This window comes from Chelonia mydas, chromosome 22 (genome assembly GCF_015237465.2).
Source record: "Chelonia mydas isolate rCheMyd1 chromosome 22, rCheMyd1.pri.v2, whole genome shotgun sequence".
NCBI classification, from domain to species: Eukaryota; Metazoa; Chordata; order Testudines; family Cheloniidae; genus Chelonia; species Chelonia mydas.
The window spans coordinates 833,830-861,036 of NC_051262.2; the positions used below are offsets into that span (position 1 = coordinate 833,830).

Consider the following 27,207-nt stretch of genomic DNA (forward strand, 5'->3'; position numbering starts at 1 on the left):
ATCTTCAAGATTATTACCAATTACAGTAACTGAAACCCTCAAAATAGAAGAAAAAATATGAAACAAAGCATTTGTTAAAATATTTTTTAAAGTTAATAGCTTTAAAATACTTTTAACCCTCTTTTATTTTAAAGCAGAAACATTAACAGTTTGCTTTGCATGCTTATTTCAAACAAGCTCAATGTTTATTACAGACTATTGTGATATATTATGAACTTTCACATCCTTTTTATAGTTGAGCTCACAATCAGAGTAAATTTATAGGCCAAATTATCACAACAGGTCCTAACATGAATGGGACAGGGCATTCTAATGGGACCCCCTAGCCTGTGTGAGACAGGGCTTTCAAGCGAGATCCTAGAGTGTGTGGGATACGGTCTCCCACAGTATTCCTGCGAGCAAGTTAAAGAAGTATGGGCTGGATGAATGGACTATAAGGTGGATAGAAAGCTGGCTAGATTGTCGGGCTCAATGGGTAGTGATCAATTGCTCGATGTCTAGTTGGCAGCCGGTATCAAGCAAAGTGCCCCAGGGGTCAGTCTTGGGGCCGGTTTCAACATCTTCATTAATGATCTGGATGATGGGGTGGATTGCACCCTCAGCAAGTTCACGGATGACACTAAGCTGGGGGGAAAGGTAGATACGCTGGAGGGTAAGGATAGGGTCCAGAGTGACCTAGACAAATTGGAGGATTGGGCCAAAAGAAATCTGATGAGATTCAATAAGGACAAGTGCAGAGTCCTGCACTTAGGACGGAAGAATCCAATGCACTGCTACAGGCTGGCAGTTCTGTAGTTCTGACTCAGCGGCAGTTCTGCAGAAGAGGACCTGGGGATTACAGTGGATGAGAAGCTGGATATGAGTCAAGAGTGTGCCCTTGTTGCCAGGAAGGCTAACAGCATATTGAGCTGCATTAGTAGGAGCATTTCGACCAGACCGAGGGAAGTGATTATTCCCCTCTATTCGGCACTGGTGAGGCCACATCTGGAGTATTGCATCCAGTTCTTCCTCCCCCCTTCCCCCCTCGAAAGAATGTGGACAAATTGGAGAGACTCCAGCGGAGGGCAGCGAAAATGATTAGGGGGCTGGGGCACATGATTTATGAGGAGAGGCTGAGGGCTTATTTAGTCTGCAGAAGAGAAGAGTGAGGGGAATTTAATAGCAGCCTTCAACTACCTGAAGGGGCATTCCAAAGAGATCGAGCTAGGCTGTTCTCAGTGGTGGCAGATGACAGAACAAGGAACAGTGGTCTCAAGTTGCAGTGGGGGAGGTCTAGGTTGGATATTAGGAAACACTATTTCACTAGGAGGGAGGTGAAGCACTGGAATGGGTTACCTAGGGAGGTGGTGGAACCTCCATCCATAGAGGTTTTTAAGGCCCAGCTTGACAAAGCCCTGACTGGGATGATTTAGTTGGGGTTGGTCCTGGTTTGAGCAGGGGGTTGGACTAGTTGACCTCCTGAGGTCTCTTCCAACCCTAATCTTCTATGATTCTATGGTGTTCCAGTGAGTCCCTCGCATGTATGGGCCTGTGTGCATATGGGTCTGGGGGTTTTAGTGGAACCTGAAACCTGTGTGGGACAGGCATTCCAATGGGTCCCTAGTGTGTGTGGGTCTGGGCCTTGCAGTGGGGTCTAACATGTCACATGACAGTCCAGTGGAATCTAGCCTCTGTGTGACAGGGCATTCCAGTGGGAATTAGTGTGTATGGGATGAAACATTCCAGTGGGGTCCTAGCATGCATGGGACAGGGCGTTGCAGCCTCTCCCCTTAGTGTTAGTGGGACAGGGCATTCCATTGGGACTCAAGTGTGTGTGCAGTGGGGTGTTCTATTGAGTCCTTCCGTCCTAGCATGTGTGACAAAGGGTGTTTCAATGGGACAATAGCATGTATGGGTTAGGGTGTTCCAGTAGGTCCCTAGCCTGTGTGGTACTCAGCCTTCAAGTGGGATTCTAGCATGTGTGGGACAGGGCATTCCAGTAGGGTCCTAGCATGTGTAAGAAAGGGTGTTCCAGAGGAGTTCAGATTCCGAATTTGACATACGTTATTTTCAATTTTTGGCATTCCAGAGGAGCTTTGAAATTTTTGAGTGGGACACCTCAGCCTTTCTTTTCTCCTCCCCCGCCTTTGTTTTTCTTTTCTATCATCTTTTTTTCTTTGCGGAATAAAAAAATGAAATCTGATAGAAAAAATTCAGTGTTATAAGATTTTTATAAGAAGCTGGTTAATCACTCAAAGGTCAGGAAATGCAAAAGCTAAGACTATACACACAACCATAACCTGGTCTCTCATGCATATGATTTATGATACATAATATGTTCACATCCATAACTAATTAGATTATCACACACTGTTTCTCAAATAATACACTATTTTATATTCCATATAAAACCATATTATATTCCAAAACCATATTAAAGAACATTAAGACTGCTAACTCTGCATTGTGATATAGTCTTTCTTGACAGGTTTCTATTTCCCAGAACCCCTCATAAAGGGTGAAATTCACCCCTGTGCAAAGGGTCAACACAAGGTCTATGCGCCATGTAAGTCCCATTTTATACCCTATTTTGTTCAAACAATTTACCTAGACATCACCGTTATCCCATCTTTTTGATGCGAAAGCTATCAAAAATGTGGCAAAAAATTATATAATCAGAAAATATTTTTTCTAATCTTTCATTTCCCAAAATGGCTGGCCATTCTCCATCAAACTTTCCCTGTACGTTCACCTTTGAGCAAAGAAAAGTGGCCCAATTCCGCGATGCAAAATGAGTGCTAAGTTGATGAGAACTAAAATATTTATACCCATTGTCAAAGTTTGACTCAGACTCACAATTTATCAGACCACTCTGTTTTATTAGCAAAGTTGCTCTGCTAATACATTTAGAAGTGAGCCCCCTGAGTGGGGCTTGTGTCTCTTAATTTATACAGTTTTTTGGAGAACAAGTTACAGAGAAGTTACAGACAAAAGAAGAAAAAGATTTTAGTCACCACCCTTCGAGATCCCTGAGACCAGTCCCGTAACTTCAATTACCTGCCACCCTTAACAATCTCCTTTAACAGCTTCCAGTTAACTAATTGCCCTTCACACCTTCCATTCTGATGCCTGCTTTTTAGACGTGCTGGCTCTATCTTAATTGCTTCTCCATTCAAAAGCTAACTGTCCCTACGTGTGCTCCCTCAGATACTTTGTAACATGTTTTGGCATGCCCTCTCATATACAATGTATCCAGCATGTCCCCTTATACAACATTATACTTATACAATGTTATACTTCCACACCATTATACAGTTGCCTTGCCCATGTGCACACAATGTCAATGAAAAATCATGCTTCAGGACTGGAAAACTTCAGCCCAAAAAGTTTGGGAAGTTATGAGCAACTGAAAAACAAGGGGTAGGATGGAAACACCTGTAATCTTAACTATGGTTTTGCTAGCTACTTTTCTGGATTTTTTCTATAACTAGGTGTGCATGGATAGCATTTGTAGAATCCACAACATAAAGTGATAGTGAAAATTTGCTAGCATACATAGCTCATGTAAATATGCAACAAAATTAGTTGCATAATTAGTTGCCTTATCTCCTGAATTCAAGCTATGGAAGGCTGTGCTTGAGGAAATGTACAAAACATGGTCCACTACCAAAATTATTAGAATAAGTACCCTAGAGATAAGAAAAATGTATATTAAAAGTCTAAATAAACATCTGTATATGTAATGTTATAGAAAAATATAATATATTGTGCTACTTGCAATATAATATATAATCCTGCAATTACAGGCTGTATTGTAGTACATATGCACAAGGGGGCAGAGTTAAGCTTATGTATGTAACCTTAATTTTGATGCTGCTTGATTCTTAAATCCTTAATTGTGCCACTGTGAAATTCCCTCCTTAATTGTGCCACTGTGAAATTCTCTTAATGGTGGTTTTTTTTGTAGGGAACTTGGTCAAAATTGTAGAGAAATGGTGTTCCTACTCCTTTCCCCACTTGGTAAACATTTTCTTTATGCTATGGCCTATTTTAACTAGTCGGGGGAAATAAAAATCTTCCCATGACTCTGACTCAGTTTTTAAAAGTATTTTAAATGTAGTTTAAGAAGCTACTGTAATTATAGAGAATGTGCATTAGCAGGTTTTGGTGATTCTAGGCACAAAGCCAAAAGGCCTGTAATCAGTGCACAAGTAGCCTGCTATTTACGGCATGCCATGGCGTGGGTTATTGCTGCACTAAGCTGTTCCTGGGTTTTTTTGGAAGTACCCAACTGAGGCTGACAAGATTGTCCCTCAAGTTTCAATAGAACTCTGCACTATCTGCCCCGGATGCACTGCATCGGGGTCTGATCCAGAGCTCACTGAGCTATGTCTACATTGTGGGCACTTTAACAGTGGATCTGTAATATAGACGCTTCCTACAGAGACAAAAGGGTTTTTTTTTTCCTCAGTATAACAGTGTCTACACTGGGAGTTAGACTGGTATAGCTACAGTTCTTGCGGAGGTGAATTTTCACATCTCTGAGCACTGTAACTGTGTCAACCTAACTTTTTAAGTGTGGACCAGACCTAAGTTGACGGAAAGACTCCCACTGGCTTCAGTGAGCTTTGGATAAGCCCTAACAGTGACAGTACCGTACAAAGAACCCTTTACACACCCAGAGTCATAGAGAGAAAAAACAACCACAACAACAAATGCTCCATTCACCCGAAAACAAAAAAGCTATAGTTTATAAGCTTTGCTCTGTGGACCAGAGTGGTCTGGAGAGCGGTGAATAGTCACATAGGGCTTGATTCTGCACTACCATAGTCAGGAGACGCTATTATCTATTGACTTCCTAGGGTGCAGATTGCATTAGAAGAAAGCTGAACATGCACTACATACCTTCTTCATATTACTTTCCCATATAAATAGTTACTGTAGCCTTCACAGAGATGTTACATAATGGGATGGGTCACTGCATTTGTGAATGTGAGAGGAGTTTTCAATTTCTGTCAAGAAATAGCTCACACCATGAAAAAAATTGACAGCCCCCACACTAGAGGATTAAAAACTGAATTCAAAGAAATAAATAATCCGTTTGTATGTAAGATCACGTCCATGTGCCCACAACTCTGTCTGACCTCTGAAACAAACTAACCCTACCCCAAATTCAGTGATGCTCTCAACCTAAGCCACTAGTATGAGTGCAAAATAAAGGCAGAACAAATACAGAATCAGTGACCATAAACCTGAGGTGGAAAATAACAGTAACAAATTACAGTAACAAAACTGAGACAGGAAGAACTGTGCAATCAGCGTGAGAGTGGAGATGGTGAAACTAAGAGACACCATCTCCTGCAACACCAAAACATAAATACAAGTAACAGTTTGTCTACATGGGGACATCCAGGAAAGTTAATCCAAATTGAAGCCACTTTAATTCTGAATAATAGCATCTGTATGGGATTTAGTGACATTTAACTAATCCACTTCAAATTCACACCTTTAGCTAATTTGGATTAACTTTCCTGGATGTCCCTGTGTAGAAAAGCCCTAAGATGCAGATGAAGTGAGCTGTAGCTCACGAAAGCTTATGCTCAAATAAATTGGTTAGTCTCTAAGGTGCCACAAGTACTCCTTTTCTTTTTCCTAAGAAAAATGTTTCTTTAGATGTTCAAAAGTAAATAAAGACCTTTCCATTAAAAATTGACCAGGAAAACTGCAGAATCCAGGGGGAAAGGAAAGATGCAGCCCAGATAGCTTCAGCTTATATTGACTAGCCAACCAGTTGGACCAGACAATGGCCAATGGTCATGGGATAAAACCACACACATACACAAAAAAGCCCTATCCCAACAGGAGCTTGAAACTTAACTGTGACTAAAACCCACAGTAGTGGGTAGAACTGTGGGAATAATTGATTTTTCAGCTCACTGGCAGTGTTGAAATAAGAAGAAGAAGAAGAAGAAGAAGAAACTTTCAGGTTGACCAAAAAATGCAATTTTTCTGAATTTTCAGCAAATCATTTTGTAAGTTTTGTTTACTCTGCAATGAAACATTTTGAGTTGATTTTGACTAGTTTAAAACATTTTTATTGCTTTTAAATGAAATTGCAAGTAATTTTGAAATGAAAAGTTTTAAATTGAAAAATTGAAATGTCTTGTGTCAAAAAGGTCTAAATGAAATATTTTGACAATTTCAGGCGGGGGGGGGGGGGTGTTGACAGAAACAATTTGACAAACATGAATTTTCAAAATGTTTCAGTCAATCCAAATCTGCGTTTTTAGGGGAGGGGGAAAAACAACCAAAACCAAAAACTTTGGCCAGGATATTTCACCCAGCTTTAGTAAGGGGCTGGGTAGAGTCAGAACTTTTCTGCAGGACTCTCCAGAGGCCTTGTGTTTCCTCAAAAATGGTGGGCAGAATTTAGCCCTTGCCTGCCTCTGGCATATCCCGAGGAGTTCTGTCCTTGTCATTCTTTGGCACCAATTGCATAGCTTGTCATACCAATATATAATAATATTGAATTAAGGATTATTTTCTAGAGCATTAGCCTCTTTACTTAGTAGAGTTTTTTGTGTGATTTCTTTTCTTTCATATCTCACATGATTCTGTAAGCAGTTTGGTTTCATACTTCCATCACATTAGCTTGCCCTGCAATGGCGAGAGAATAATGGTACATGTCATTCCTTTCTAGTATTTGAACACGGTTATTCCATATGAGAAGAAAGGGTCACCTCCCTCTGTCGAAGATCTGCAGATGCTGACAAACAGTAAGTTCCTGGGTTTGCCATACATATTATGTCAGAATGCCATTTTAGGGTATCATTTTAGGCTCTCTCAGTGGTAGGGCCATTCGGGTGCAGAAGGACTTGTGAAATTCAGCAGGATATTAGACCCTCTATCATTTTGACTCTACTGAGCTTGGTTCTGACCTAGAAATCCCAAATCTGTGGGACTGAAGCTCTATTTGAAGAAATTCATACATTTCATGACAATCATGTGCACTGGGTTTCATTTACAGGCTTGTATGTTCAGAGTGGAGCTGAATGAGACATTAGCCAAAACAGGAAAAGGCAAGAAAGGATAGCACAGGGAGAGGATGTTTTTCAAATTCCTACAAACAAATAACATTCTTCTTCCTTATTTATCTGATTTCAAACTATTACACTTTTTTTTTTTTTTGCTGGCAATTAACTTCCAGCTTTCTATACTGGAAAATCATCATGTGCAAGAACATTTTGAAGGTTAAAGTGCATTTCATAAACATCCAACATCTATTAGTTAATGAATTTAGCCCCTAACTCTAACTTGGAACAGAAAATAAAAGGCTGGTATGCTGTGATAAGCCTGGTACATTCTGGGAAACTCCTTTGGTTCCTTCTGTGTCTCCATGGCAACTGTGTATTGTATTGAATGAAGCAAACACTGGCTTCTGTTCTTCTGAAAGGAATGAAATGCTATGAATGGCTGTTTTATACAATTTCTGTATAAGTGACAGTTTGTGAGCAGTATCAAAAACGGCTTGTCTCTAGTACCAAAAAACTTTCCAGCAAGGTTACAAAGGATAAAATCTTTTGCATAATTAATTAGTGTGAAAATTGCATCAGGTTGTGATGAAAACATATGTTATATTTAGAAAGACATATCTCAGTGTTCTTTGAAGAACAACCAGCCCTACATTCACAGTCCCCTGAATTAAGGGCTTTTCTCTTCTGTTCAGTACACTGCCCACATCACCATGGTCCCAGAGCACCTTTCAGCAGTGCATTAGCAACATGATTAATATCTGTCTTGCATCTCCCCCCCACTGCCCACCCCATAGGATGCCAAGTGGACAGAAAGATTAACAAGAATCACTGAAAGATGAAACTTGAACACATGAAGTGAAAACAGGAAGTGAAAGTTACAGAAAACAAAAGTGAATCTGACCACTCTATAATGCAGTATACCATACTTTGTCTTCCCATCAAAGGGATTCCAAGGGCTTTACAAACATTACTCATTGAAACCTCCGGCTTGCACCAGAGATGCTGGAACAATTTTTATAGTGAGGGTGCTGAGAGCCATTGAACCAAACTGTAAATCCTGTATATAATGGAAACCACTTCTGGCCAGCACCTCTAACAGCACCCCAAGGTCCAGTACCTATGGATTGGGATGTATTACGACCCATGTTTTACAAATGGTCACAGGGACATGACATGACTTGTCCAAGATCACACAGTACGTCAATTTGAGAACCCACAAGTCATTTAGGCCCAATTTGTCAAAGCAGCCACTGATTTGGGGTATCCCAAATTTGGCTGCCCAAGTTCAGACACTCAAAATCAACCTGTCATTTGTAAACAATTTGGCCTCAAACTCTATATGATATATATTGCCCATGGCAACCATTGTGTAGATTGTCCTTATTTTATTTTGAGTACACTTAGAACACAGCATATTTTGAGGTTAGAAACTTAATTCTCGGGAAATTGTGGTGACTCATGGGAGATGTAGACCCGCCGAGCCTGGCCCATAGAGGAGAATGAGGGAATGAGGCACCCAGAATTAAGACTCCAAGAGGCACCATAGTGGCATTTCCAAATTTAAATTTTCAGTTTCAAACTACAAGTTTTCAGACAAAAATGTTTTGCTTCAATTTTTCTCTGAAAAGTAAAATTTTTCATATGATTGTTTTCAAGCTGCTCTCCTTCATTCCTTTATTTGTGAAAAGAGACTGAAAACAGAAATACGTGTTCTTTGAATACTGCCCTATGGGTGCTCCACTTCTGGTGCAATAGTTCTAATAACCTATGGACCTGTCTGTAATGGACAAAACTGGAGTCCTCACTTCTTATGGGTACCATGTGTCTGTCAGTACCATGGGTCCCCATTGTCAGACCTCCATCTTCTGGTAGAACAGGACTCTCCATCCTTTTCTGTGGGTACTCCTCCATTAGATGATATTAAGGAGGATGAAGGAGACTTCCCGTTGGTCTCTTATATTTCTGTTCAGAGTTCTCCAGCATATCTGTTCAGTCACAGGGAAGATCACACTTGTCATCAAGGATGATGGAACCAGCCCAGCCTGCCACTCCCCCTCAATGGACATACTGGGATGACTGTAAGAACCCCAGGACTAGAACCAAGATCTGCGGAGCCTGGGATGACTGGTAGTCCCACACTGCCACCGGGAGGCCATGCAGAGGCACAGACAGGGAGCACTATGGTAGGTGTGGCAGGAAATGCCGCCCAAGAGACCCAGAGCGACGGTATCCTGCAGCCCTCTCATTTCCAAGCTCTCTATATAACCCCAGGAGTTGTCCCAGGAAGTCATCTGGGCAATCTCACAGACTTCAGCCTGCTGCAATGCCAGACCCTGCTTGATCTCCTGATCTCCAACCTCCGACTCCAGCCTGACTCTGACCCTGATTCCTGACTCTTAGTTCTAACCTGGTACTGCCTCTGATCTCTGGTCTTCGACCCCAGCCTGACCCTGACTCTTGCTTACAGAACCTGGATCTTGCGATCCCTCCAGCCCCTGCACAGTGACAACCACCCCCTGATGGGCAGACTTCAGCCCAATCATGAGCAGTAGGCCAGACTGCCTATGACCCAGTCCATTACAACCAGCAGCAATTCACCAAACCACTGGTACCATTACATAGGGAGGCCAGAGTCATATGGTCCTTTCCTCCACAAACAGCCTTCTCATTGAAGAAAACATTTGAGGAGCAGGAGGCCAGGGCAGATAAAGAGGCCACCCCTCAAACACCTATTTCATCCTCGTCTCCAGAGGAGGCAGTTATGCCTCTACCACCTTCCATGACCAATGATTTTTGGCAATTTCAACACCTCTATAGGGTAGCTGACACTCTTCAAATTTCATTCAAGGAGGTTCCAGACTCACAGCACAAACTGTTGGATATCCTGCAGTCAGCAACAACCTCCAGGGCAGTGTTACCCATTAATGAGAAACTCTTGGATCAAGCTAAGACTGAGAAGCAAACACCTGCTGCCATTCCACCAACGTGTAAACGAGTGGCTAAGAAGTATTATGTTCCCCCTAAGGATTCTGATTCTTTGTTCTCACACCCTCCTCCTAACTCACTGGTGGTGGGTGTGGTAAATGAGCAGGGTAGACAACACTTTTCCAAGTCTACCCCGTATGACAGAGACTAAAAGAGACTGGATCGCTTTGGATGGAAGTTCTGCTCTTCAGCAACCCTGCAGTTCAGGATTGTGAACTATCAGGCGGTCCTGGCCAAATATAAATTATATATGCATATATTACATAGGGAGCAATTCCAGTCCATCATCTCAGTGGGCCAACCTAGAACCACTCTTCAAGCATCCTTCGATGTTATGGACGCTGCTTCCAGGTCCATCTCCATAATGGGAAAAAATCAGAAAAAGAGAAAGGAAATAGAAAGAAAGCAGGATCAAATATCTGAACTCTGGTTCTGTGCACTTCATCCCTTTCTCCCTCTTTGTGAGTATCCATTTAGAAAACAGTTCTCATAGGTGTTGATAGGAGTGGCAGTCTGACAATCATCCTCTCTTCAGCAACCATGCCAGACAGATCTCAATGATTCCAGAGAATAAACTGCTAAGCTACCAGTAGCATTTTCAGCAGCATCAGAGTATGTGGATGTGGCAACGTGACGAGGCCGAACTGAGAACTGTGCAAGGGAAACCCCCTTCTAGGGACACTAGGCCCTATCCAGCCCCTACCCATGTAGGCTCAGGGAAAAGAGAAACTCGAGGGCACAGCAACTCAAGCCAGCTGGAGCAGCTACAAAAGCAGTTTCAGCAGCAGGCACCATGGGACATTGATGATGTCATGAGAATATGCTTTCTACATTAGACATGTTCTTTCGTCTACTGATTGGCTCTGGCTCTAACCTCTGGCATCCCTCTCCATCTCCCTCAAGTCTCTTCACTTCCGTCTCACTCAAGCTGTCTTCCATGCCCCCTCTCCTCTCCCTTCCCTTATTTTTCCTTTTAGTAAACCTCTTCCTGCCTTCATTGAATATAGATAGAAAAGAAAACCCATCCAAAAATTAATAAAAAAAAATAATTGTGGAACTAACATGACATTTGTAAACTATGACTCTGTTCACTTTGCTTGCATATTATATTCTTTGTCCCACTCCACGTCTGCCCTGTCTATTTAGATTGTGAGTTCTTTGTGGGAAGGGACTGTCTCTTACTTTATGGCCCTGATCCTGCAAATCTTTATTTATATGCTTCACTTTACACATTGTAAGATAGGTGCATGCGTTAAGTCTTTATAAGATAAGGGCCCCTGTCTGTACACTGTTTAATACAATGAGGCTCTGATCTTGGTTGCAGCTTCTGTGTGCTCCAATATCATAAATAAATACATAAACAATGACAACTTATAAAGTTCTTTAGTTCATAAAAAATTCCAGGATTAAATTGTACAGCCCTTTAATTTAAATTGGGGAACTCTGAGTTTACTGGCTGCTCTTGAAAACGTTGGTCTAAATGTTTTTGTGAGATTGTTGGACTTTAAAAACCTTCCAGCAATTAGATCCAGCTAAAGTGCTTCACATCTCCTCAACAGTTAAAAGTGCTTTTGATCAAACACACCCAATCCACTCTTTAACTATGCACATATACACTGTGAGTAGAGGGCAGGCCCGGGTTCCCCCTAACCCACCACTACAGAAACACCTCCTGGGAGGGGAAGATGGGCCCCTGTCAGGACAGGAGGCTAAACTGTTCTTGAATAAGCCCATAGGGACAACAGAGACTGTAGGAGGTTCTCTCACCAACCTCCTTGCCGGTTTATGATGAAAAGGGCTCAGTAGACTGTACCCTGGCCCTAGAGAGAGAAGGGCTACGTGGAGAGTCGCAGTGAGCCTCTGACTGAGGCTAGCATAAACCGCCTGGAAGCGCGGGACCCACAGGGACAAGGTAGGAGCTCTGCCACAACACTCATCACTCAAAAGTGAGAGAAATAAGAACCTAGCAACAAACACTACAGTGCATGAAGACTTCAATGCCAGTATGTTCAAAACTACCGGGAAACAGACAATTTCGCTTTTTCCTCAGAACTCACCGAGATTTACAAAACAAGCCAAGTTTGAACAAAATTGGTTCAGCTGTTGTAGTTATCTTGCACACAATTCTTTCATGAAATTGCCTCTGCAGATCCCCACTGCAGGAGATACATGCCATGATTTGCAAGCCACAGACCCATTCATAGGAGTAAAAACTGCTAGGGAGAGCATACAGCCTTATAATCCAAAACAAATGAAAAACCAAGGGTATGAAAGACACTGTCCCTTACTAATCTCTCAGTTCCTCTCTTGCTGTCAACCACTATGGGCAGGAACCACCCCCTTGTTCCCTGCCTCAATGTAGGATTAGTGCTAACTGTTAGAATATAATGTATTGTTGTTTGCTTTTTCTATTAGTTTTATTTCCTTCTTGGTAGTTAGATTAGTGCTTGTTTTTTAACACCCTGGAAAAAGATAGAGAAGGTTGTACTTCTGTGCTATGTGTTCTTCCTCTTCCTTTATGTCTAACAGTAAAATAAGTACTGAGGAATATTACATATGCAATATGTAATAATATGTTACAATGGAATAAGGTCAGAATGAGACTTCTGCCATGTGTGCTCTAGCCATCTTCCTTCCTGCTTCATCTGTTACAATTAATCAGCTCTGATATATAAAAATATCAGAAGCAGTGAGCAAGGGAGGGAGGGATAGAGAGACCCGTATACCACCATGACCAGTGGTGACAAAGCTAGAAAGAGAACATTTAGTCACTGTATCAGGGACATAGATGGAGGACTGGTGATAGAACCGTATTTTTCCTCCCAGCCATACAAAACCAAACTGGTTCTATTAGCCTCTAAGGGTAGGTCATTCAGATAGATACACAACCCCTAAAGGAACTGTATACCTTGACCTCTAAATGGAGGACATTCCCTGCGTGGTGGAATGAGTTTAACAGTCCTAGAACCTTACAACCCTTTACAAATCTGCACAACTACTGTGTGATAAAGCATAGAAGTTTGTGCACATATGGGGCTACATTCCCAAAGAGACTTAGGAAACTAACTGCTACTTTAGGTGCCTAAATCCCAGAATCAGGCTCCGCTGGGATTCACAAAGCCCTGCTCAGCTCTAGCCGAACCCTGCCAGTGCCTAAACATACTTGGTGCCTACATTTTTGCAGTAAAAGTTGCCTAGCTGTCTCTGAGCATACACACTTCAGCTCCATGCCAGTCACCAGAAATGTTCCATTGCATTTTTTCATCAATGTGTAGAATGCGTTTTGTTATGTGCACCAATATTGAGATAATATGTGGATATGTGCCACAAGTAGAAACAAAAAACCTAGATATAGTATATATTTTTTAAAAGATACCATAGGGATAATTACTCCAGCCTGGTCAGGCTAGCCATTTTAGAACTCACTATTCAAATAATTAAATTTAAGCATAAGAGAGAAATAAAATTATGAACCGCATAGACCAATCAAACAGCACTTTGAAAGAATAAAATGACAGAGAATATATGTGCATTGCAGGAAGTACAACAACACAAGTATGTGTTGGGAGGTGAGTGTGAAAGAGACAGAGAGTGTGTGTGTGTCAGAGACAGAGTTAGTGCGTGAGAGAGAGACAGAGACAGTGTGTGTGTGTGAGAGAGAGAGAGACACACACAAATAATGTGTATGTGTGAGACAGAGACAGTGTTTGAGAGAGACACAATGTATGTGTGTGTGTGAAACAGAGACAGTGTGTGTATGTGTTTGCATGAGAGAGACACAGAGACGGTGTGTGTGTGTGAGAGAGAGAGAGAGACTGTATGATTGAGAGGCAGGCAGAGACCTTGTGTATTTGAGACAGAGACAGAGTGTGTGAGACAGTGTGTGTTTGTGTGTGTGTGAGAGAGAGAGAGACACTGAGATAGTGCGTGTATGTGTGAGACTGTGTGTGAGAGAGACAATGTGTGTGTGAGACAGAGACTGTGTGTGTTAGACAGTACGTCTGTGAGACAGAGACCATGTGCAAGTGTGTGAGACAGAGACAGCCTGTATATGTGTGAGACACAGAGACAGTGTGTGTGACACAGAAACAGTGTGTGTGAGAGAGAGACAGACAGCGTGCGTGTGTGTATGTGAGAGAGACAGAGACAGTGTGTGAGTGTATGTGTGCATGTGAGAAAGACACAGGGACTGTGTGTGAGACAGAGATTGTGTGTATGTGTGTGCATGAGAGAGACAGAGACAGTGTGTGTGAGTGAGAGAGACACACACAGTGTGTGTGTATGTATGTGAGACACAGAGACAGGGTGTGTGTGAGAGAGAGAGAGACTGTGTGTGTGTGAGAGAGAGAGACACACACACACAGAAACTGTATGTGTGCATGAGAGAGACACAGAGACTGTGAGTGTGTGAGAGAGACACAGAGACAGTGTGCATGAGACAGAGGCTGTGTGTGAGCGACACAGACAGTGTGTGTGTATGTGTGTGAGACACAGTGTGTGTGTGTGTCTGTGTGTGAGAGAGAGAGAGAGCTCATCATACCAAGTGGTAAGGGCAGAGGTGAGCAAACTACGGCCCATGGGCCACATGCGGCCCTCGGGACCCTCCTGCCCGGCCCCTGAACTCCTGCCCTGGGAGGCTCGCCCCCGGGGCCTCCCCTGCTCTTCCCCCTCCCCCGCAGGCTCAGCTCACTGCTCGGCTGGTGCAATGCTCTGGGCGGGGGGGCTGTGAGCTCCTGGGGCAGCGAAGCTGCAGAGCCCGGCCTGACCCGGTCTCTGTGCTGCGCGGCGGCGGCTCCAGGCACCGCGGGAAGGGGGCACGGAACGGGGTGGGGGGTTGGATAGAGGGCAGGGGAGTTCAGGGTGGTGGTCAGAGTGTGGGGGTGTGAATAGGGGGTGGGGCGGGGCGGGAACAGGGGGTTGAATGGGGGCAGGGGTCCCAGGGGGGCAGTCAGGAATGAGAGGAGGGGTTGGATGGGGCGGCAGGGGGTAGTCAGAGGCAGGGGTTCCGGGGGCAGTCAGGGGACAGGGAGAAGGGGTGGTTGGATGGGGCAAGGGTCCTGGGGGGGCCGTCAGAGAACAGGGGGGGTTGGATGGGACAGGAGTCCTGGGGGGAGGGGGCGGATAGGAGGTGGGGGCCGGGCCACAACCCCCCACCCCTAACCGGCCCTCCATACAATTTCCTAAACCCGATGCGGCCCTCAGGCCAAAAAGTTTGCCCACCCCTGGGTTAGGGTATTCACCCTTGATGTGGAAATATTAAAGGCACAACAGCAAATTATCCCAATATGAAGGACAGACAGAAGGAATACAAGGAGCAATATGGCTCCATCAGGAGCTCAATAATAACTTGAAAACTAAAAAGGAATCCTAGAAAAAGTGGAAACATGGACAAAAACATTAATTGAGATCAGATACTTGACACAATTAATATTAACAACAAGAGGGAAGGAACACATGCCAGAATAGGGAAAGAACAGATTAAAGAATACTCAGATAAGTTAGATGTATTCAGGTTGACAGGGCCTGATGAAAGCAATATCGGAACAATTAGTGATTATCTTTGAGAGTCATGGAGGATGGGTGACGGCCCAGAGTACGGGAGAAGGACAAACATAGCGCCTGTCTTTAACAAAGGGAACAAAGAGGAATAAAGAAATTATAGATGGGTCAGCCTAATTTCGATACCTGAAAAGATACTGGGACAAAGTATTAAACAATCAGTTTGTAAGCACCTTGAGCTGTGGTTTTCAAACTCGCTGTGTACCCCTTTCTAAATAATATAGTCTGCCATCTACCCCAATCTGAGATAGGGTCATAATATATCTATGATTACATTGTTAAATCTTTTTAAATAAAATGCATTGTCCCCCATTACAGGATTTTTCTCACGTACCCCCTGACAAGAGTTCGTGTGCCTCAGTTTGAAAACCACTGACCCAAAGGATAATAGGATTGTAAGGAATAGCTAGCATAGATTTGTCAAAAAATAAATAATTCCAAAACAACCCAATTTCCTTCTTTGACAGGGTTACTGACCAAGTAGATGGGGGAGGGGAAGAAATAGACATGATATATCTTGATTTTTTTATATATGTATAGTCTGAGATGACATTTTCACAAGAAAACTAGGGAAATGCGATCTAGATAAAATTATTAGAAAGTGGGTGGATAGCTTGTTGAAAGACCATACTCAAAGAGTAGTTATCAAAGTTTCGCTTTCAAACTGGGAAGAGGTATCTAGTGTGTTAGTCCTGGATCTGGTATTATTCAATATTTTCATTAACGACTTGGATAACAGAGTGGAGTGTATGCTTATAAAATTGTGGATGACACAAAGCTGGGAGGGGTTTCAAGCACTTTAAAAGACAGGATTAGAATTCAAAATAACCTTGACAAATTGGAGAATTGTCCTGAAATCAACAAGATGAAATTCAGTAAAGATAAGTTCAAAGTATTACATTTAGGAAGGAAAAATCAAATGCATGCATACAAAATGGTGAATAACTGCCCAAGTGGGGGGATAGCTCTGTGGTTTGAGCATTGGCCTGCTAAACCCAGGGTTGTGAGTTCAATCCTTGATGGTCCATTTAGGGATCTGGGGCAAAAATTGGGGATTGGTCCTGCTTTGAGCAGGGGGTTGGACTAGATGACCTCCTGAGGTCCCTTCCAACCCTGATATTCTGTGATTGCTGAAAAGAATCTGAGGGTTACAGTAGATCACAAATTGAGTATTAGACAGCAAGGTGATCCGCACTTGTGAAAAGTCTAATATCATTCTGGAGTAAGAACATAAAAATGGACATACTGGGTCAGACCAGTGGTCCATATAGCCCAGTATCTTGTCTTCCAACAGTGAGCAGGGCCAGATGTTTCGGAGGGAGTGACCAGAACGGCAATTTATCGAGTGATCCATCACCTGTCTTCTATTCCCAGCTGCTAGCAGTCAAAGGTTTATAGACACTCAGAGCATGGGGTTATGAGTCCATGATCATCTTGGCTAATAGCCACAGATGGACCTATTCTCCATGAACTTAACTAATTTTTTTAACCCATTTATGCTTTTGGCTTTTACAGCATCCCCCGGAAATGAGTTCCATAGGTTGTCTGTGTGTTGTGTGAAGGAGTCTTCTTTATGTTAGTTTTAAACCTGCCATATATTAATTGTATTGGGTGGCACCTGGTTCATAGAATCATAGAACTGTAAGAGTGGAAGGGACCTTGAAGGTCATCTAGTTCAGTCCCCTGCACTCATGGCAGGACTAAGTATTAGTATTAGTAGACCATCCCTGACAGCTGTTTGTCTAACCTGCTCTTAAAAATCCCCAATGATGGAGATTCCACAACCTCCCTCAGCAATTTATTCCAGGGCTTCACCACCCTGACAGGAAGTTTTTCCTAATGTCCGACCTAAACCTCCCTTGCTGCAGCTTAAGCCCATTGCGTCTTGTCCTGCCCTCCGAGGTTAAGCAGAACACGTTTTTCTCCCTCCTCCTTGCAGCAACCTTTTATATACTTGAACACTGCTATTGTGTCCCCTCTCATTCTTCTCTTCTCCAGACTAATCAAACCCAATTTTTTCATTCTTTCCTCATAGGTCATGTTTTCTAGACCTTTCATCATTTTGTAATCATCATATGTTATGTGAAGGGGTAAATAACACTTCCTTATTCTCCTTCTCCAGGCTATTCATGACTTTATAGACCTCTGTCATTTCCCCCTCAGTCGTCTCTTCTCTAAGCTGAGAAGTCGCAGCCTTTTTAATCTCTCCTCATAGGGAAGCTGTTCCATCCCTCTTATCATTTTTGTTGTTCTTCTCTGCACTTTTTTCAATTCTAATATATGTTTTTTGAGATGGGGGAGGACCAGAACTGTATACCATATTCAAGGGGTGGGTGTACCATGGCTTTATATAGTAGCATTACATTTTCTGTCTTATGATCTATCCCTTTTCTCATGGTTCCTAACATTCTGTTAGCTTTTTTGACGGCTGCTGATCATTGAGCAAATGTTTTCAGAGAATTATCCACAATGACTCCAAGATCTCTTTCTTGAGTAACAGCTAATTTTGTATGTATAGTTGGAATTATGTTTCCCAATATACATTACTTTGTATTTATCAGCATTGAATTTCATCTGCCACGATTCATATGCCATCATGCATCCGATGAAGTGAGCTGTAGCTCATGAAAGCTTATGCTCAAATAAATTGGTTAGTCTCTAAGGTGCCACAGGTCCTCCTTTTCTTTTTGCGGATACAGACTAACACAGCTGCTACTCTGAAATCTGCCGTTTTGTTGCCCAGTCACCCAGTTTTGTGAGATCCCTTTATAACTCTTTGCAGTCTGCTGTGGACATAACTACCTTGAATAATTTTGTATCATCTGCAAACTTTGCCACCTTATGTTGAACAGAACTGATCCCAGTACAGATCCTTGTGGGATCCCACTATTTACCTCTCTTAAATACCTGTCATAGGTAAGACATTGGGGGTAATTGTCCCACTCTACTCAGCACTGGTGAGGCCTCAGCTAGAGTACTGTGTCTGGTCTCCATACTTTAGGAAAGATGTGGACAAATTGGAGAAAGTCCAGAGGAGAGCTAAAAAAATGATAAAAACCTGATCTATGAGGAAAGATTTAAAACATTGTATAAGTTTAGTCTTGAGAAAAGAAGACTGAGCAGGAACCTAATAACAGGCTTCAAACATGTTAAGGGCTGTTATAAGGAGAACAGTGATCAATTGTTCTCCTTGTTCACTGAAAGTAAAACAAGAAGTAATCAGCTTAATCTGCAGCAAGGGAGATTTGGATTAGATATTAGGAAAACCTTGAAGAAGTGAGCTGTAGCTCACGAAAGCTTATGCTCAAATAAATTGGTTAGTCTCTAAGGTGCCACAAGTACTCCTTTTCTTTTTGCGAATACAGACTAACACGGCTGTTACTCTGAAACCTTTCTAACTATAAGGATAGTTGAGCCCTGGAACAGGCTTCCCAGAGAAGTTGTGGAATCCCCATCACTGGAGGTTTGTAAGAACACATTGGAGAAACACCTCTCAGGGATGATGTAGGTTTACTTGGTCCTGCCTTAGCAAAGAGGGCTGGACTAGATGACGTCTCAAGGTCGCTTTCAGTGAAACATTTCTGTGATTCAACAGAAGAGACTGAGGAAGACCACAAAGAAAATAGCCTACAGCTCAGTGGTTAGGGCATGTCCCAGAGTAGTAGAGCCCTGTTCAAATCCCTTCTCCGCTTTGAGTGTGGAGGTGAGGGTGGCTTGAATCAGGAGTCTCTCACATCTCAGGGTCCACTGGGGCTAAACAATATGAGGAAGGATGTTGTCGCCATCATCCTTTCCTACCCTTGCTTCATGCAAAAACTGGCATAGGTGCCTAGTTGCCAGAGAGGTTTTGTAGCTGAGATTCCCAATCAGAGGGAAGCTCTAAACTCCCTGAGTGGGGAGTGGGGCTCACCTTGCTATCTACCATTGGCTAGCTAAGGCGGAGAGCTGCCTAGTGTGCTGGTTTTTGTGAATCCCATTCTGAGGAGCCTATCTCTCTCCATTCGTTGTATAGGAACCCTGAGTGCCTAACTCAGGCTTGGTGAATCCCAGTGATTTTCTAGGGTCCTTAAAGTTAGGCATGGAAACACTGAATGTTTCCATGCCTAAATTCCTTTGTGAATCTAACCCATGGTGTTTTGCATATTATTTTTATATAAAAAAAGAGCACATGAAGTAGAAAATTCACTTAACAGAAAACGAATGGCAAGTTGGCAACATTTATTTATTTACTTAGGTTCTTTCCCTTCCCCCCATCTTCTCTCTCTTTTGTTTTCTTCCCACCTGCTTAAATATGGTGTTGCTGTTGTATCTCTCTCTCTCTCTCTCTCTGTGTAAATTCCTGTATTTTCTCAGTTTCACCTATAAAACTGGGTAGCAATAAAATTTTAAAAATGGAGGAGTTTATGGTCAGTACCTGGCAAGAGATCAGCCTTCACCTGCAATTCTAACACACTGTCCAGATCCAGGTTGGCCAGCTCTCAGAAATTACGTATTTGTTATGACATCTATGAGCTTATTATCTGCATGGGCATTGTGAAATAATCCAGGACAGTCGGTTTGGTGACTACAATACCAATTTAAACTTGTCCTAACTAGGCTAATGGAGACTCAGTCCAAGTCACTGGGTGACTCCCTTTCTATTACCTTCCCGTGAAGCTTATTTTCTTCCTAGAAGCCAAAACCTCAGATAGGACAGTCTGTGAGGTTGAAGCCTTCCTGGCTGACCCTCTTTATATGGTCTCTCACAAGGACAAGATATTATGACAGCCACATCCAAAAATGTTTGCCAAAAGGTGTCCATTTGAACAAATCATTATAGTCCAATTTTTCTCCCCCATCTCCCCATGATCTTCCAGGGAAGGGCACAGGCTAGATGTTAAAAAAGGGGTAATTATCTATTACTGGATGGCACCAAACAAATTCACAGATCCTCAAGGTTGCTTGTAGCCTTTAGAGAAAAAGGCAAATGCTGGCCTTTTTCATGTCAAAGGCATCAAAGCAAATTCAACCCTTCTATAATCTTTCTAAGTTACATTTTCTAGTGCACCTTTCAGCATAATATCTGAGCACCAAAAATTCTAAATAAAAGTCATAGAGTTTAAGGCCTGATAGGACCACCAGATCATGTAGTTTGACCTCTGGTATATCACAGACCATCAACAGTACCCAACACACTAAACCCAACAACCAAAATCTCTCTCGTGCATATGGCATCTGTAGAGTAACATTCTATAGATGCAATTATAGGTCCATAAGCCATTTCAAAGCCTCCTCTGTGACATTGTGGAGATCATCCAATTCACATTTGAATCCATATTTGGGGCACTGCATTATGCTGTGTTCGATGGATTGGATGTTCTCACTACAGTCACTCAAAAGGGAGTCTTTGATCTTTCACTTGTGCATCAAGTAGAGGCATCTTCCATGGTTTGTTTGGATGCAGTTTGATGTGGTCCAAAGTCCACATGGAAGGTCAAAACCATGAGGGCAGCTTGTTGTTTGTTTGGTATGGTAGATGAGGTCTAGACACTTTGCCATTCTCCAACCGGATCCAGAGACATGAGGAGGTCACATGTAGCCCATGGTGTTTTTTGTGATTTCACGTGTTGTTGGGGTATGTTATTCATAACCTGCAGATGGAAAGTTTTGCATAGTCTTCAGCACATTTACATTCCTATGCTGTGGCTGTATCTCAAAAGATAGTTGGAGGTTCAATGTTAATTAATACAAAAAGCCACTGTAGAGATGTTTATTTTAAAGTTTCCATGGTGATTTGCATGGTCTGATTCAGATGCCTATCCACAAGCTGGGTATGGCAGCTTCTTGTCCACACTGGTGCACAGTACTTTGCAATTGAGTACACCAGGGCCAAGGCTGATGTTCGTAGCACTGGGACAGTTGATCCTCAGCTTGTTCCCACTAGCTTTTGAATAATGTTAATGCAAGTAATCGCTTTAGAGGCTGCTTTCTTGAAGTGGTTATGAAAGGTCAGTGCATGGTTGTGATAAATAAAGGGGTGGGGATAGCTCCCTTTGATGGACATGCAGCCAGCCAGTTAGCTGTGAAATCCTTCTTGGTAGCTGTTCCTTACTTGCTTTACCTGTAAAGTGTTAAAAGGGTCCCCCAGGTAAACAAAAAAAAAGTGGGCACCTGACCAAAAGAGCCAATGGGAAGGTAGAACTTTTTAAAATAGGGAAAGAAACTTTCCCTTTGTCTGGGCTGGAGGGACAGAAGAGCCATGCTATAAGCAGCTTAAGCCAGGTATGATCATAAATTATCAGATCATGCCTAGAACTACTTATCTGAACTTCAAATGTGTAAGTAGATCAGGAAGTTTAGTTAGACGTGATTAGGGTTATTTCTTTTATTTCTTATTGGCTTGTGGACTCCTCTGTGCTAACCCAAGATGCTTTTGTTTGCTTGTAACCTTTAAGCTGAACCCCCAAGAAAGCTATTTTGGGTTCTTGATTTTTGGAATTGCTCTTTTAAAATCTAGCAAAAGCCTAAGTTCCAGATGTATTTTCTTTCTTTTCGTTTTTAATAAAATTTACCTTTCTTAAGAACAGGATTGGATTTTTGGTGTCCTAAGAGGTTTGTGCATGTTGTTTGATTAGCTGATAACCACAGCTAATTTCCTTTGTTTTCTTTCTCAGCTCTTCCCCGGAGGGCGGGGTGGGGTGTGTGTGAAAGGGCTTGATGCAGGGAGGAATTCCCAAGTGCTCCTTCCTGGGTTCAAAGGGTTATTTTTTGCATTTGGGTGGTGGCAGTGTTTACCAAGCCAAGGTCAGAGAAAAGCTGTAACCTTGGGAGTTTAATACAAGCCTGGAGTGGCCAGTATTAATTTTTAAAATCCTTGTGGGCCCCACTTCTGCCCTCGGAGTGACAGAGTGGGGATTCAGCTGTGACAATGGTCAAGAATGACACTCGGGTATGTTGGCTTTGGTTCATAATGCACCACAAAACTGGACAGTTAGAGTGTTCTGTGTGAGTCTGTTGCCAAAGTGGAAAATAGAGACTACCTTTGCTCAGATTTGGTCTCAGCTGCCATTTTGGGAAGTATTCCTCCATGATCTTAAGGTCAGATGTAAGGGTCACTTCAAGTTCTTTAAAGCCTGAGTTGTGGGTGCCAAATCATCATCATATGCAAATTTCTGCACTATTATTTCAGGCATACTTCTCATGTATACACTGAAGCATGTCAGAACAAGCAGAGAGCCTTGTGGTAGCCCATTCATTGTGTACAGCTTGCTGGTTTGACCTCTAAGGTATATGCTCATTCTTCAGCTGCTAAGCATGGGGTTCAGCAGCCTGAGAATGTACACACAGGGAGTCAGTTTGGCCAGTTTCAGTAGCAGACCATTGTTCCAGACTGTGTCATATACCACTGACAGATTGATGAAATCAGTACCGGTGTCTTGAGTTTTCACTGGAATCCAGGGTCAGTGTTTGTAGTGAGGGCCAGGACCTGGTTGCAGCAACTTCTGTGTGGTTGAAAACCAGATTGCTCCTTGGGTAGGCTGGCATTCACAGTGGGCCCAATTCAGTTCAGAATCATACACGCCATCACCATGTAGGTGGTGCTCAAGCGGGAGATTGGGCTATAACTCCTCAGGGGGACGGAGTCATCTATCTGCCGCCCTGACCGGGAAAACCGAGAAGTCTGCTGCTTGCCAGGAGCTAGGATTCACGATGTGATGGAGAGACTGCCGAGACTCCTCAAGCCCTCGGACCGCTACCCCTTCCTGCTTCTCCACGTGGGCACCAATGATACTGCCAAGAATGACCTTGAGCGGATCACTGCAGACTACGTAGCTCTGGGAAGAAGGATAAAGGAGTTTGAGATGCAAGTGGTCTTCTCGTCCATCCTCCCCGTGGAAGGAAAAGGCCTGGGTAGAGACCATCGAATCATGGAAGTCAACGAATGGCTACGCAGGTGGTGTCGGAGAGAAGGCTTTGGATTCTTTGACCATGGGATGGTGTTCCAAGAAGGAGGAGTGCTAGGCAGAGACGGGCTCCACCTAACGAAGAGTGGGAAGAGCATCTTCGCAAGCAGGCTGGCTAACCTAGTGAGGAGGGCTTTAAACTAGGTTCACTGGGGGAAGGAGACCAAAGTCATGAGGTAAGTGGGGAAGTGGGATACCGGGAGGAAGCACGAGCAGGAGCGCGCGAGAGGGCAGGGCTCCTGCCTTATACTGAGAAAGAGGGACGATCAGCGCGTTATCTCAAGTGCCTATACACAAATGCAAGAAGCCTGGGAAACAAGCAGGGAGAACTGGAAGTCCTGGCACAGTCAAGGAATTATGATGTGATTGGAATAACAGAGACTTGGTGGGATAACTCACATGACTGGAGTACTGTCATGGATGGATATAAACTGTTCAGGAAGGACAGGCAGGGCAGAAAAGGTGGGGGAGTTGCATTGTATGTAAGAGAGCAGTATGACTGCTCAGAGCTGAAGTATGAAACTGCAGAAAAACCTGAGAGTCTCTGGATTAAGTTTAGAAGTGTGAGGAACAAGGGTGATGTTGTCATGGGAGTCTGCTATAGACCAGGGGGATGAGGTGGACGAGGCTTTCTTGCAGCAACTCACGGAAGTTACTAGATCGCAGGCCCTGGTTCTCATGGGAGACATCAATCACCCTGATATCTGCTGGGAGAGCAATACAGCGGTGCACAGACAATCCAGGAAGTTTTTGGAAAGTGTAGGGGACAATTTCCTGGTGCAAGTGCTGAAGGAACCAACTAGGGGCAGAGCTCTTCTTGACCTGCTGCTCACAAACCGGGAAGAATTAGTAGGGGAAACAAAAATGGATGGGAACCTGGGAGGCACTGACCATGAGATGGTCAAGTTCAGGATCCTGCACAGGGAAGAAAGGAAAGCAGCAGAATACAGACCTTGGACTTCAGAAAAGCAGACTTTGACTCCCTCCGGGAACTGATGGGCAGGATCCCCTGGGAGAATAACATGAGGGGAACGGAGTCCAGGAGAGTTGGCTGTATTTTAAAGAATCCTTATTGAGGTTACAGGGACAAACCATCCCGATGTATAGAAAGAATAGTAAATATGGCAGGCGACCAGCTTGGCTTAACAGTGAAATCCTTGCTGATCTTAAACACACAAAAGAAGCTTACAAGAAGTGGAAGATTGGACAAATGACCAGGGAAGAGTTTAAAAATATTGCTTGGGGATGCAGGAGTGAAATCAGGAAGGCCAAATCACACCTGGAGTTGCAGCTAGCAAGAGATGTTAAGAGTAACAAGAAGAGTTTCTTCAGGTATATTCGCAACAAGAAGAAAGTCAAGGAAAGTGTGGGCCCCTTACTGAATGAAGGAGGCAAACTAGTGACAGAGGATGTGGGAAAAGCTAATGTACTCAATGCTTTTTTTGCCTCTGTCTTCACGAACAAGGTCAGCTCCCAGACTACTGCACTGGACAGCACAGCATGGGGAGGAGGTGACCAGCCCTCTGTGGAGAAAGAAGTGGTTCGGGACTATTTAGAAAAGCTGGACGAGCACAAGTCCATGGGGCCGGATGCACTGCATCCGAGAGTGCTAAAGGAGTTGGCAGATGTGATTGCAGAGCCATTGGCCATTATCTTTGAAAACTCATGGTGATCCGGGAAAGTCCCGGCCGACTGGAAAAAGGCTAATGTAGTGCCCATCTTTAAAAAAGGGAAGAAGGAGGATCCTGGGAACTACAGGCCAGTCAGACTCACCTCAGTCCCTGGAAAAATCATGGAGCAGGTCCTCAAGGAATCAATTCTGAAGCACTTAGATGAGAGGAAAGTGATCAGGAACAGTCAGCATGGATTCACCAAGGGCAAGTCATGCCTGACTAATCTAATTGCCTTCTATGACGAGATAACTGGCTCTGTGGATGAGGGGAAAGCAGTGGACGTGTTGTTCCTTGATTTTAGCAAAGCTTTTGACACGGTCTCCCACAGTATTCTTGCGAGCAAGTTAAAGAAGTATGGGCTGGATGAATGCACTATAAGGTGGGTAGAAAGCTGGCTAGATTGTCGGGCTCAACGCGTAGTAATCAATGGCTCCATGTCTAGTTGGCAGCCGGTATCAAGTGGAGTGCCCCAAGGGTCGGTCCTCGGGCCGGTTTTGTTCAATATCTTCATAAATGATCTGGAGGATGGTGTGGATTGCACCCTCAGCAATTTTGCAGATGACACTAAACTGGGAGGAGAAGTAGATACGCTGGAGGGTAGAGATAGGATACAGAGGGCCCTCAACAAATTGGAGGATTGGGCCAAAAGAAATCTGATGAGGTTCAACAAGGACAAGTGCAGAGTCCTGCACTTAGGACGGAAGAATCCCATGCACCGCTACAGACTAGGGACCGAATGGCTCGGCAGCAGTTCTGCAGAAAAGGACCTAGGGGTTACAGTGGACGAGAAGCTGGATATGCGTCAACAGTGTGCACTTGTTGCTAAGAAGGCCAATGGCATTTTGGGATGTATAAGTAGGGGCATAGCGAGCAGATCGAGGGACGTGATCGTTCCCCTCTATTCGACACTGGTGAGGCCTCATCTGGAGTACTGTGTCCAGTTTTGGGCCCCACACTACAAGAAGGATGTGGATAAATTGGAGAGAGTCCAGCGAAGGGCAACAAAAATGATTAGGGATCTAGAGCACATGACTTATGAGGAGAGGCTGAGGGAGCTGGGATTGTTTAGTCTGCAGAAGAGAAGAATGAGGGGGGATTTGATAGCTGCTTTCAACTACCTGAAAGGGGGTTCCAAAGAGGATGGATCGAGACTGTTCTCATTGATAGTGGATGACAGAACAAGGAGTAATGGTCTCAAGTTGCAGTGGGGGACGTTTAGGTTGGATATTAGGAAAAACTTTTTCACTAGGAGGGTGGTGAAAGACTGGAATGCGTTACCTAGGGAGGTGGTGGAATCTCCTTCCTTAGAAGTTTTTGTCAGGCTTGACAAAGCCCTGGCTGGGATGATTTAGTTGGGGTTGGTCCTGCTTTGAGCAGGGGAAGGGACTAGATGACCTCCTGAGGTCCCTTCCAACCCTGATATTCTATGATTCTATGATTCTTAGGCTGATCTGCAGGTTTTCCAGGCTTTAGGAATGCAATGACTCTGGTTTCTCTCTACACTTCTGGGATTTCACTGGTCTTCAGGATATTGGTGAAAAGCTGCATCATCCATTTCGATGCCAGTGGACCCTGGTTATATAGGAACTCAGGATAGATACCATCTTTTCCTGCTACTTCCCTCCCAACCCCCAATTTTGTGGCTGCGATGGCTGCATCAATCTTTTTATTTGTGAATGGTCTAAAACATTGGGACGCTGAAGCACATGTGGCCATCTCCTGCTGAAGTTGATGGTGGACTTGTCTGTAATACTGTATGCAGAGGTGACATGGGGGGCATGCGGGGTCATGTGCTCCCACAGATTTCTCGGGACACCTCTGGCACGGACACCCAGCACTCACCCTGGCAGCAGCACCCTCCTTGTGTCCCTGCAGCCTGGGGAGGGAGGAAGCAACAGGGTGGCTGGATGCCGGCTGAATTCCTTCCCCAACTCAAGGGTCTGCCTCACCTTCCCTGCAGCTGGAGTCCCAGCACTACTGCCTGCTTGGAAGACCTTCTCCTGAGGTGAGTCAGGGGGTGAAGGCAGAGGCAAC

General features: G+C 43.7%; 1 protein-coding gene across 7 annotated transcripts in view; it reads left to right on the forward strand.

The window, feature by feature from the left end:
- Positions 1-27,207, forward strand: part of FEZ1 (fasciculation and elongation protein zeta 1) — a 209,382-nt gene that overhangs the window by 163,177 nt on the left and 18,998 nt on the right. For all 7 annotated transcript variants that reach the window (XM_043534126.1, XM_037882494.2, XM_037882495.2 and 4 more), the window contains one exon: positions 6,680-6,755. In XM_043534126.1, the coding sequence (XP_043390061.1) occupies positions 6,680-6,755 (76 nt within the window). The remainder of the gene's footprint in view (positions 1-6,679; positions 6,756-27,207) is intronic.